This window comes from Pangasianodon hypophthalmus, chromosome 23 (assembly GCF_027358585.1).
Source record: "Pangasianodon hypophthalmus isolate fPanHyp1 chromosome 23, fPanHyp1.pri, whole genome shotgun sequence".
NCBI classification, from domain to species: Eukaryota; Metazoa; Chordata; class Actinopteri; order Siluriformes; family Pangasiidae; genus Pangasianodon; species Pangasianodon hypophthalmus.
Window position 1 is genome coordinate 2,797,501 of NC_069732.1, and position 12,506 is coordinate 2,810,006.

Here is a 12,506-nt window from a genome sequence, read left to right on the forward strand (position 1 = left end):
ACCTAGTCTATAACATTTGTATTTTTCTGAACTACGATATATGCAGGATTTCATATTGTCTCATCTTCAGCCTAGACATCTAAAACCACCCTCGTTCGTATTCAGCACTCCGGCTCTGTTTGCGTCTCACGTGTCAATAAATGCCGACTGCAACCCCTAATACCGAGCAGACGATCTCAGCAGGGTGTGATTTCGGGTGGGGTTTCGGGGGTTGACCCCATAATTAAGATTTTAACCCAGTGAAAGAAAATACAGCAGAACTGCTGGCAGCGTTCCTAAACACCCCTACAGCGGGCTGTACCATTTCAGAACGGTTGATTATTGTCGAAAGATCATTTCACTCCTCTGATCTCTTTAATTACTGTCCAATCTTCAAACTCCTTTCCTGTCTACGATGTTAGAGAAAGTTGTCACCCAACAGCTGCTGTTTTCTAAATAATAATAATCTGCATGGTTTCCGGAAGCATCTTAGTCTAGAGTCAGAGCTAAATTGAACACTGCTGCGAGTTTATTGGACAGGCTTTAATACACGGTTTGGATTAGACAGAAGAGTTCTGGTTCCGTGTTGATGGAGATTATTCAGCACATTATGGCGTACTGTTTTAGATCTAGTATTATTTTCCCCTTACATCCAGTAGGTTTGAATATAGGCAATGGTCCAAAATAATCAAATAATCGCAGTTCTAAATGCTCAATACTCTGGATTGGTCTGATTAGACCAACATTTGCGGAAATCCAACACCGCTCATCACCCTGAGAGCACTATCCCCAGCGTGAAGCACGGTGCTGGTAGCATCATGTTGAGCATTACTCATGGCCTCTTGGTTGTTTTGTGACCAATGCTCTTCTTACCTTCTATTTTAGCCTCTCTATTATTTTCTCTTTATATCCAGCATCTTGGACATGCAACTCGTGAATATAATGTTTTTGTTGACTTTTTACGCTGATGGAACGCAAATATAGTTATCAGCTACGCAAAATGTGTGCAAACATGTAAAAGCTGAGATGAATAGATAACTCTTCCTAAAGTCTGGAGTAAAGCTGCTGAGGGTTGCTTGCTTATTTGTGTAAGGTTTTATTGCTTTATTGCTAGTTTTTAAACTGTAAATGGACTCGCCTGTTCGTACGTTACATTGAACGGCGGTCACGCTTTCTTCACTTTCAGCTGAAACAGAAAGGTTGGCATTCTTTTGCGGTTGCTGCAGCGAGGCGTCTTCAGTGTCCCTTTTTAAATCAAATCTTAAAATGTACTTTTATTCTTTAGTGTTTGGGAATGGTTGAGTGCATAGTGTATGTGTATGTATGATTTATTGTCTAAAGCAGTTTAGAACAGTAATTGGTGGAAAAATAAAGCACTTTATACAGCACTTTGTCGACAGACGTTGTTTAGATGTGCGTGGTGAATAAAATTTACTGGGCTAATTTAAATGAAACACTGTTAACTGCTTTGTAAATTCTCTGGTACAGTGTCACCACATGGTTGTGTAGATTTTATAATGTAATATATATAATATATATATATATTGTGGAATGAAAATGTGTGTTACACCAAGCAGACAATAATTCACACTCTTGGCCTGGCCTTTAGTACCCTTTACCGAGGGAATAAAACCACTAAGGTCCAATTGGAGCGCACTAAACACTGCAACGCACGTTTAAATATCAGCAGGTTCATAAACCAGATCTGTTTTTATCCAGCTACAGAAACGGCCAGACACCCGTGTGGCATTCAGCAGATGCCGAACAAAGACACACACACACAGACACACACGCAAACCAGTAATTAACATCTTTAAGGCCTCCGTTGTGTAGGTGCTGAAAGACTCCTGTAACAATCAAGTCTGGAATATGCAAAATAACGGCCTGTGCTTTTATACTCTCTCTCGTACACTCGATCGTAAAATAATCAACGCCGGGAGGGTGTGGTACTACTAACTAACTAACGACTTGCGTTATCGCAGCTATAAACAATCGTCCTGAAGATGTCGGAAAACTTCAAGTTACAGCTTTACCTCTGACTGTAACAAAGCGCTGACACTGGAGACTCCTTCCATAATTGTTAAATAAACATCTCCTACCTTCACTGTATCAACGGTTACATGTTTCATTAATAACCTCTATTTTATTAATATACACCTGTGATTTGCAGCTGCACTACTGTCGGATCTGCTGTTATAGAAAATTAATCAACAAATGGAGCAAACTTATTTTATTTAGTTAACTTTCTTTCTTTTTTTCGTTTTGTGCAAGATTTTTAATGCTGTATGATTGTTCCTCTCTTGGTTAGCGGAGAAGCTAACACTGACTCTGCTGCCTCCCTTTCTTCAAAAGTTTTCTGCTTTCCAGACAAATTAAATCAAACGTATTAAATTCAAATTGATTATTGTCATTTAGCAGAGTGATAGCTGATGCAGTACCGCAACGGAAATATGAACTATACCATATCAACTTATGCTGTTTACATCATTGGAAGTCAATTTTCTGATATCATTAACTGAGTTTGTGACTCAGCGTTGACATATTTCAGTATCGCAGAACCCATGAAAGCTTGGTGCTAAGTCAGTGTTATTTTATTTACGCTTTTTATGAGGGTTTTCTTTGTAATTTATCACCACGTCTGAGGGAAATGTTGACTTTCCTCACAGTTTAAACTCATTTCCTGTTGTCACTGTGTCTTTGCACCATCTGCATTTCTGTCTCAACAGCTGTGTTCTAGCTAGCTATAAAGCTAGCATGGTTTGACTACAGAGCAATTGCATTGTTCTAACTTTTTGCTCTTTCTCTCTCTCTTTTGTTTCTCATTGTTTCTCGATGTCTCTCGCCCTCACTCCACGCAGATCTCCCTGTCGTGAACTCAGCACGGTGCAGCCATGTTCAGGAACAGCTTGAAGGCGCTGCTCAGCGGCGGAAAGTCCAACCGCAAGAACCGGAACAGTGGTGAGTGGAGTGCCTTCAGCATATCGATGTTATAAGTGTGTGTGTGTTGGGTGTGTGTGTGTATTAGCTCTTGTCAATATGAATAGATTGGCAAGAGCTAATACACATGTTTATTTAACATTTATGGAAGGAGTCTGATGCAAAAAAACTTTTGTAAAACTTACTGACAGTATCTACATCATGGAGGTTAATAGACTTTAAAATTAATTTTTACACCAGTATCTGTTTGTTTCTATTTATTTTCTTGCTAATATAAAATGTACAATGAATGTTGTGTATATTTTGTCTTCGGGGTATAATGATGTAACATTTTTTGCCATGTTGGCCACCCATTGTGTGTGTGTGTGTGTGTGTGTGTGTGTGAGGTCCAGTGCAGCTGCTAATGAGAGTGTGAGCTGTCTACTTCAACATTAGCCACGGTCAGTCGGCCATTTTAATTAGCCCCAGCCAAATTGGACATAATTTCATAATTTGTGTTTGTATGCTTCTGAGTAGATGTTGTGTGCGCCAAGCCCTGTTTGCTAACTCCACTGAGGAAAACACACACACACACACACATACACTCAAAAAAACTCAAAACAGAAAGAACAGTAGCAGTCTATCTGGCAGTGCAGTAGAGCTGTGTGCGTGTGTGTGTGCGCGAGTGTGTGTGTGTGTCACACAGACCCCTGTTGTGCTTTGTGTTTACTTAGAAACCTTTCCCTTCCTTTTATACACACGCTAAATGCAGAGCTGTGGTGTGGCTTTGTGTGTGTTTGTGTGTGTGTGTGTGTGTGTGTGTGTGTGTGTGTGTGGGCGGGCATATGTGGGTGTGAGAGAGAGAGAGAGAGAGAGAGAGAGAAAATGCTTGATTAGACATCTGTGATGTTCATAGTAAACTAGCAGCCACTCATTAACAGTTACAGCTGTGTGTGGTGACTGAGGGTGTGGCTGCGTGTGTGTGTGTGTGTGTTTACAATGAAGGTGTGTGTACGCTGTGTATTTGTGTGCATCAGTCCATGTCTGTGTATATATGTATGGCAGGTTTACTGCAGGGGTGTGTCTGTGTTAAACAAACACACACACACACACACACACACACACACTCATCTTTGTCCTATGTTGTGTCCATGCCTCTCAGACTCTTTCTGAGTGTTTATAACATATTTAAGGCTAAGGAATGAAACTAACACTAAATTATTCATCTTCACAATGGAGTCTTGGAGATTATAATGGATCTGTGTGTTCGTAATGCATTTGCATTGGTGCAAATTTGGCCTGGTGTTTTTAATGAATCTTAGTCTTCCTAATGAGCCATTATAAAGTGTCTTGTTCTTTATTAGGAGTCGTAGTCTTCATAATAAGTCTGAGTCTTTATAATGGGTCTGAGTTTTTATAATGTGACCTGGTGTTTATAACGAGTCTCTTCATAATGAGTGTCAGTTTTCATCATGAGTTGGATTTTTCCATTATGTGGCCAAGTCTTCATAATGAGTCTGAGTTTTCATACTGAGTCTGAGTCTTCATAATGAGTCTGAGTCTTCATACTGAGTCTGAGTCTTCATAATGAGTCTGAGTCTTCATACTGAGTCTGAGTCTTCATACTGAGTCTGAGTCTTCATACTGAGTCTGAATCTTCATACTGAGTCTGAGTCTTCATAATGAGTCTGAGTTTTCATACTGAGTCTGAATCTTCATAATGAGTCTGAGTCTTCATAATGAGTCTGAATCTTCATAATGAGTCTGAGTCTTCATAATGAGTCTGAGTTTTCATACTGAGTCTGAGTCTTCATAATGAGTCTGAATCTTCATAATGAGTCTGAGTCTTCATAATGAGTCTAAATCTTCATAACAAATGTGAGTCTCCATAATGATTCTCAGCCTTCCCTCATGTTTATAATGATTCTCAGTCTTCATGAAGACTGTATTCATAGCAGATCTGAGGTTTAGTAACCAGTCTGAGGTTTCATAATCCCTCAGAGTGTTTGAGCCATATGTAACCTGAGTTTTAATAATAAATCATAGTGTCTAACACAAGTCTCAGTACTCATCAAAAGTCTTTTTCATAATGACTGTTCATGACGAGTCTGAGGTTTTATAATGAGGCTGCATCTTCATGTTTAACCTGTGCGTCCCTAAAACTTTTCTCTTCATTCTTACTCTCAACTCACAATGACCTGAATATCATCTCTGCATGATAAATATTTATGTGGATACTTTAAAAATAGCTTTTTATGTTTATTAGAAAAGTCAGTAAAAGCCAGGCACAGAAACAAGCACATGCTGAAAAAAATCATGTTTAGTCCTGTAATTATCCATTTTTGGTTTAAAAAAAAAATGAAACGAGTTATTTTTACAGAACATATTTAGTGAAACTGCTCCCTGAATAAAGCTTTAGCAGTGTGGTGCTCGGTGGTGATCGAGGAGACGCCACACTACACACTTTATCAAGCACAAGTTCAAACAGAGACTGTGGGTTAAGTGTCTGGCTTGAGAAGACGTTGCCAGAGCGTCTGTTCCCATTCAAACTGTTCTCTGGTTTTAACAGAGTCACAAAGAGACTGACTGTGCTCGTTTTACAAAAGCTGCACGGCTGCTGGGTAGCAGAAATCAGATCAGCACCCGCCGGGCTTTTGTGACGGAGCTGCAGAGCTCGGTGTGGTGGCGGTGGAGGCAGGCGGTGGAGGCAGGCGGGGTGGGGGGGGCGTAGTGACGGAGATGCTAGGCCAGATGCCCAGACCCAATTCATGGCCTCCTTACCTCATTTTTCTCTCACAGATGTTGTGTAGAGTTTTAGAAAGCTTAAACTTTTGTTCCTTTTCAGCTGATGAGAAGGCTCTTTGTGCGTTCCTGTGGTCGTCTGTTTTTGCATAGCAGCTCTGTTTGCCTTTGATCTCTTCCTGGGAATGTTAGACTCCCACGAGCTTTCGGTACGGTTCAGGATCTATCCAAGCTGTCTTCTAATCTAGTGGCTGATTTTCCTCAGCGCCTCCCCAGACACAGACACTGCTCACTCGCAATAATGTGCTGGCCATAAATTAAATCTGTGTAGCGAGCAACTTGCTGAGCATGCAGCAGGGATCGTGCTCTGTGTCGGAAAGCACGCGCATCCACGGCCGATTGATGGTTAGCCTCCAGACCCCTCTGGCTCGTGAAAGGAGTTTGGACGTGCTCTGAAGGCAGCCTGTCATTCGTTTGCCAGAGCTGTCCACAGAGAATATTTACAGCATGTCGTAATAAAACAGTGGGGTTTTAATGAACACATGCTCAGCTCTGGGGTGGTGCCCCCATGGTACGTCTTTTGTATCTTTAGTACAATCATTTGAGCTAATGGACAGACCAAGGGGACAGAAAAGGGAAACCTTCAAAGGGCTTATGTAGAACCCTACAACAGAGTATTTTTCTTCAGAAAAAAACATATACTACATATACTATACATATATACTATACATATACATGTACTAAATACATCTTCAGGACAGAGAAGTTTACGCTTTGCGGTTTCTTGGTAACATGAGTTGATTTATTAACTTCAAGAGAGAGAAAAATGAGAGGCTGGTGAGGGAACAGCGTTAAACGCAGCTCCATTCTTCAGCGGATACAGTGTAATCCTTGGTGTGTTGCTATAAAACATTTCAGGATGCGCTATTATCGGAAAACAAGCAACTTCGAGATGGTAACAGTAACTCCACTTCATCACACCAGCTTGCTGTTGATTATTTTCCTGCAACAGAATGACACTGAGTGTTTTAGTCAACAGAATGACAATGAGTGTTTTATTCCTTACTGGAGTTTAATTTCACAGTGAAAAATTTATATCAGTGCCTTATTTTGGCATTGCTGAGTTGTATTTTCATGAACTCACTTTTAGTCCTGCTCTAAAGGAAGTGCACTGACAGGAAATGGATGTTGCTGAGGGATGATTTCAATAAAACATGCACATGAGTGTATGGACGACTGACATCCAGCACTGATCCAAAAAGGCCAGACTCACTCCTATGCTGATATTTTAAACAGATTTTATTTAAAAGCCAAAGCTATCCACTACCTGACCAAAGGTCATGTCCTTTTCTGTCTCTGTATTAGTGTGGTTAATCCAGCTCCTCTGGGTTCAGGGTTCTCTGTGGCCTGTTGGACGAGGATGAGCTCAACCCGCTAATGAGAGGCTTTTCTCTAGCTGAGCTTCAGCAGTTCTGTCAGGCTTAGCAGTGAAAGCAATCAGGCACAGTGCCACTGCTTATGTAAGACACTGAGGTAAACTATATCAGCTTTCGGCTTCCAATCTGAAAATCATGCAGAGGCTGTCTGTGGTCATTTTGTACACGTTTTCCAGAGATTAATTTTTATGTTAAAATCATTGAGGGGTTTATTGATCCATAATTAATTCCATAGCCAGTCTGCAAAACGGTTAAAAAGTGTCCAAATGATAGAACAATGGAATTTTTTTTGCTGTATTTAAATAATTCATGTACCACGCCCAACATGTTAAATGCACCATATGTATAAATTCAACATTCAAACACAAAAAAGATTTAATTTGCATATAATTAGCATAACATCATAGTAAATTCAAATGCAACATAATATATGTGCATTCTCCCATACCAAGGTTCTCGACTGAACTCAGAGAAATGACACTGAGGCCTCTTAGATATTTAAAAGCATTTAGAAGTCATAATACTTGTGTACACATATAGTAAATTTTGCTTTTAAAGTGCCACTGGTTTGCTTATTAAGACTATTTTGGTTTTCTTTTCTTTTCTTTTTTTTTTTGCATGCCCTGCCATTTCAAATGTACTAGTGACTAAGAAATTCAGAGGTTTCTCATGGGTTCTTTGGATAGTTAAGGGTTCAACTTTTTTGATAAAGTCATAGGTGAAACCTTTATTGTTAGGGAAACACCCAGTCGATGTTAAATTAATATTTATGGAAGGTAAATAGACACAAAAAAAAAGTGCTACAGAAATCAAGTTGAGTCGAGGTGGGCGGTTGCACTCTGGGCAGGTCTGTTTTTAAAAGCCAAACAGCTGAATTAATTCTTCAGTGAATTAACCTGTGGACAGATCTACCTCTGGGCCAAATGTAGTTGTGTGAATATAATACACACCTATCAGCCAGGCAGATTAGTGTATCCTGAGACTTTTATAGCTGCCACTGAGATTTAAGTGCTTCTGTTGTGCTTTACCACAAAAGCCAAATCCAATAAAAGTCCTAAAAGAGAAATGAAACCCCAGGATGTTTTTAAGGCTGTCATCCAAAAAGTGATGAAAGTGAGCTATTTTATGCATTCACTGTCAGCACCACTTTTGTTTTCTACAGTTAGATTTCTCTTTATCCCTTCGGTGAGGTTCTTATTCCAAGAATTTCTGTCTTCTTTGTCCTAGATCTCTTAGGAGTAAGGTAACAGGAGGTGAAGTGTTTGACAGTGTAGTTGGCAAGGTGCCATGTTGGATAGGATTTGGTTTGGTCCAAGGTTAAACAGTGTTACCAAAGCGTCCTCGCTAGCTGGTTAGCTAACGAGCTCATTGGTTCATTGGTAGTGTTATACACCCTATAAGGTAATATGTATAGCAATATTCGGTGGCGAACCTTTGTAGAAAGTGTTTTCCTCCCTTTTTCTGGAAGCTAATAATCCATATTTATCAAATGAACTCTTAAAGAGATCTTGAACCTTTTTTTCTAAGAGTGTGTGCAGTAACTGAGTACGATTGTGATATACACTCCAAATTATTGCTCTTTTTTTTCTTCTATATATCTAGAATCTGTCAGATGTTTACCTTTTAGCTAAGCTGTCTTAGTATGAGGGAAGGGGGCATTGCTGCCTCATAGCTCCAGGGTCCCAGGTTCAATCCTGAGCTCGGGTTACTGTCTGTGTGGAGTTTCACATCGAGTCCACATGGGTTTCCTGTGGTTTGTGGATTGATGACTCTAAATTATCCCTAGGTGTGAATATGTGTGTGGTGCCCTGTGAAGGACTGGCGCCCATCCAAGGTGTATTCCCACCAATGTTCTGGGGATAGGCTCCGGATCAACCACAACCCTGACCAGGACAAAGTGCTTGCTGAAGATGAATTAGTTAATTAATATCTCTTGGTACACTCTTAGAAAAAGGGTGTTGATTGGAAGGGTTGATTGGATAATTAAAGGATCTGAGGTTATAAGGTGACTGATCACTCTGATAGGGGAGAATCAGTCTGACCAATGACCTGGAGAAGGAGATGGGAATGAAATTCCCAGCCACTGACACTTTTGATTCTATATAACATACAGTCTGTTTATGATGCTATAATGGAGCGCCCTAATAGGGTTCTGCTGGGAACCATTTCTGATAGGGAAATACTCAATATTCAAGATGCAAGCGTTGCCACATACAGAGAGTTATACAGAATACGCTTCATAGTGAAAGTCTTCAAAGCAGGTAGCAGTTTCTTGATAGTAGAAATTCTTGGTAACTGCAACAATTTTATAACAATATTACAAGAAAGGTGTAGACATAAAGTAGACATAGACATGTAGTAAGACACATAAAGCCATAGTAATGTGCTAAAAAGAATTATAATGAAGGACATAGTACAACACACACGACAGTATAAGGTGCTCATGTGGTGGAGTATAAAATAAAAATTGTACAAAATGTTGTATTAAAACTATTTTCTACACAGTTAAACACTGTATACACAAGAAGACAAGACATGCTTTGCTTGCACATACAAGAAACTCTATTGTAGGGTTCTACATAGAACCTGTAAGGGACTTCCCAAAAATTGTTAAGGGGTCTAGAAGACTCTTCAGTACTATGACTCTTATCATTCTTCCCATCCTTTAATGTTGTTTAATCCTTTAATCCCAGTCTTCTGATCTGTACGAGAGTAGCCTCATTCCACTCCCCTTCACCAGGTTGTACCCTTTTTGCCCTTGCTGACAAAAGCGAGGTTTAGAAACAACGGGCCAATCAGATACCACAGCAACCCACAGAGGAGACGCTGAGCTGCAAGACGTCCTTCCCCTCGAGACCAGACCCGTCTTTCTGCTTCTATTATTTAAAAAGATTATCATCATCCTTTTTTTTTCTCTCTGAGCTGCTATGCCGGGCTTCCATTCAAAGCCGGATTGTGAAGTCACGGACGGCTGTGGAGAAGCCTGAGCCGAGTGGGAACCTTCTGATTATGTCGATATGTCTGTAATTATAGACCAACGACTGGTTCTGTTGAGGAACAGAGAGGAGACGTGAGGACGTGACCCCTTGTCTGAAAACAAAGAGCTGATAATGTACATTCCTCTAAAATTGGGCAAATCCTCAGGCTGATTTGTGTCATCAGAGACAAATTAGTTTATTAAAAAAAAAGATTTTGGTGAGCTTCTTAATTTCCCGTGTCTCACAGAACCCAGAAGAAATGTTGCTTCTGCAGGAGGAGCCCTTGAGTTTAGCTAAACACACATCACCGTTTGTTTATTTTTAACTTTCTGATGATGGCCATAATTGTGTCATTGTAATTCTTTGGAATTTTGACTGTTTTATAAAAGGAGCTTTCTTTAGCTTGACTCGCTATGCTGCTGTGGAGTAAATGATGATATAATGATGTGATGTGATACCGTTGCCACAAAAGTTACATTGTTTGAGGAATACACACTTTATGACTAGTACTGAAGATATCTTCAGTATTGTTTTATTTATTGGCTTCTCTTTATGATTCTGCCACTAGGTGGTGGAGGCATTATGTTTTGCGGTTGTCTGCCTATTCATCAGCTTGTCTGTCTGTTCTTCCGTCTGTCTGTCTGTCTGTCTGTCTGTCTGTGTTTCTGTCCAAGATTCTTATTGGTGCAATATCTCAAGAAGGAGTGATTGAATGTTTGTAGGCTCTATATGGAACTATCACTGTAACCAGCAGAAGAAAACAGATCGATTTTGGATCTGATCCAAACAGGGTCAAGGTCACAGCAAGGACAAATGTCTGAAATAGCAGCTCAAATTCTCTTGATTTTCAGCCTCCAAAGTTACAGCAAAGGCAAACAGTCTTCTTATCACACCCGGTGTTCCCGGGATCCACCGCCACCCTGACCAAGATACTGAAGATGAGTGAATCAATCAAAGAATAGCCAATATTCTTTTGGACTGGTATGACCTTTATAATATTCTAGGACTGGTATGACCTTTGTTAATGTTATGGCGTGCATATAATGTTAGATGCTTTTTATTTCATATCAGTACAGCGTATACATTTTAATGCATATTTTTGCAATTCATATCTGTGATTATGTGCCCTGCTGAGGAACAGGGTGTAACATGGTGACAAAAGTGGTTTGGATAGCAAACCATCTGACCCCTGTGTGTGACTTTGAGAGAATGTGCTTCATCAGTGCTGCACTTTTAGAGCTGAGCCACACAACACACTCCTCCGTTTTCACTGCCGTGTCATCATTTAAAACGAGGAGCAGATATACGGCATTGTGAAAACATGGCACTGCGTTTTTTAATGTTGTGTGTGTATGCATGTGTGTAGACACGCTGTATCCTGAAATGCTGTGTTCTTCCCTCTCTTGGTCTTTGTGTTGCTGAATCAGAGGGAAGTGGGTGGATCGCATGCAGGACAGGTTACGAGGTTGTGCGTAGGGAGCGAGGGATGAGGGAGGGAAAGAGAGAGAGACAGCTGAATAGCTGTTATCGTGTGGGAGAGAATGAGTGGAAGGAGGGCTGCGTCTGTCCGCCTCACTCCCGCACAAGAGCGAGAAAGAGAGTGTGTGTGGTGTAGTTGGTGCAGGCGCTGGAATCTGGCAGTCCTCATCGACACTGCAGAGAGGACACGCTTGCTCGCTTCAGTGTCGCTCGGTGCTCTGTCTGTTCCTCCACTGTGTGTTCTTCCGGTCTTCTAGGCGTCAATCATGGTACCATCACTCACCCTGGCAGACACACACACTCAGCATGGAGAGGTGAGTCCTGGAAATTTAGCGGAAGTTGGTGAACAATGAAAGGAAGAAATGGTACGTAATATAGATGGTGATTTATGTATGTGCGTAAACTATTCAGTGTTACCCTGCTTTCACAGTGGCACCAACAAAAATCAACCAGAGGTCATTCACTTTTTTATCAGAGTTGATGGATTTCAGTAAGGGGCAGGGCTTACATCATGGAAAAGGAGTGGACAGGACATAAAGGTGAATTAAGTTTAACTGTATGCAATTTCTTTTGAGGCCAAGGTTTTAGCTACTGTAAGATATTCATAATTAGTGAGTGAACACAGACTAGGGAGGGAAAGATGACTATTGAGAGAAATATAACTAGTGAGTCAAAGATAAACAGCAAGTGAAGGCAAACTAGTGAGTGAAAGCAAACTAGCAAGGAAAAGATAGCTAGGGAGTGAAAGTAAACTAGCAAGGAAAAGATAGCTAGTGAATGAAAGCAAACGAGCGAGGAAATGATAAGTAGCGAGTGAGTGAAAAATAAACAGCAAATGTAAGCACACTAGTGAGTGAACGCAAACTAGCGAGTGAAAGCAAACTAGTGAAGGAAAGATAACTAATGAGTGAGTGAAAGATAACTAGTGAGTGAAAGCAAACTGAGGAGGGAAAGATAACTAGCAAATGAAAGGAAA

The 12,506-nt window shown here is 40.5% G+C and overlaps 1 protein-coding gene across 5 annotated transcripts in view; it reads left to right on the forward strand.

The window, feature by feature from the left end:
• Positions 1-12,506, forward strand: part of tanc2a (tetratricopeptide repeat, ankyrin repeat and coiled-coil containing 2a) — a 139,526-nt gene that overhangs the window by 63,843 nt on the left and 63,177 nt on the right. For 4 of the 5 annotated variants that reach the window (XM_053228572.1, XM_053228573.1, XM_053228571.1 and 1 more), the window contains one exon: positions 2,838-2,937. In XM_053228572.1, the coding sequence (XP_053084547.1) occupies positions 2,871-2,937 (67 nt within the window). In that variant the 5' untranslated portion in view covers positions 2,838-2,870. Of the gene's footprint in view, positions 1-2,837; positions 2,938-5,624; positions 11,845-12,506 lie in introns of those variants that run through there. The other variant, XM_053228576.1, reaches the window with a different exon arrangement.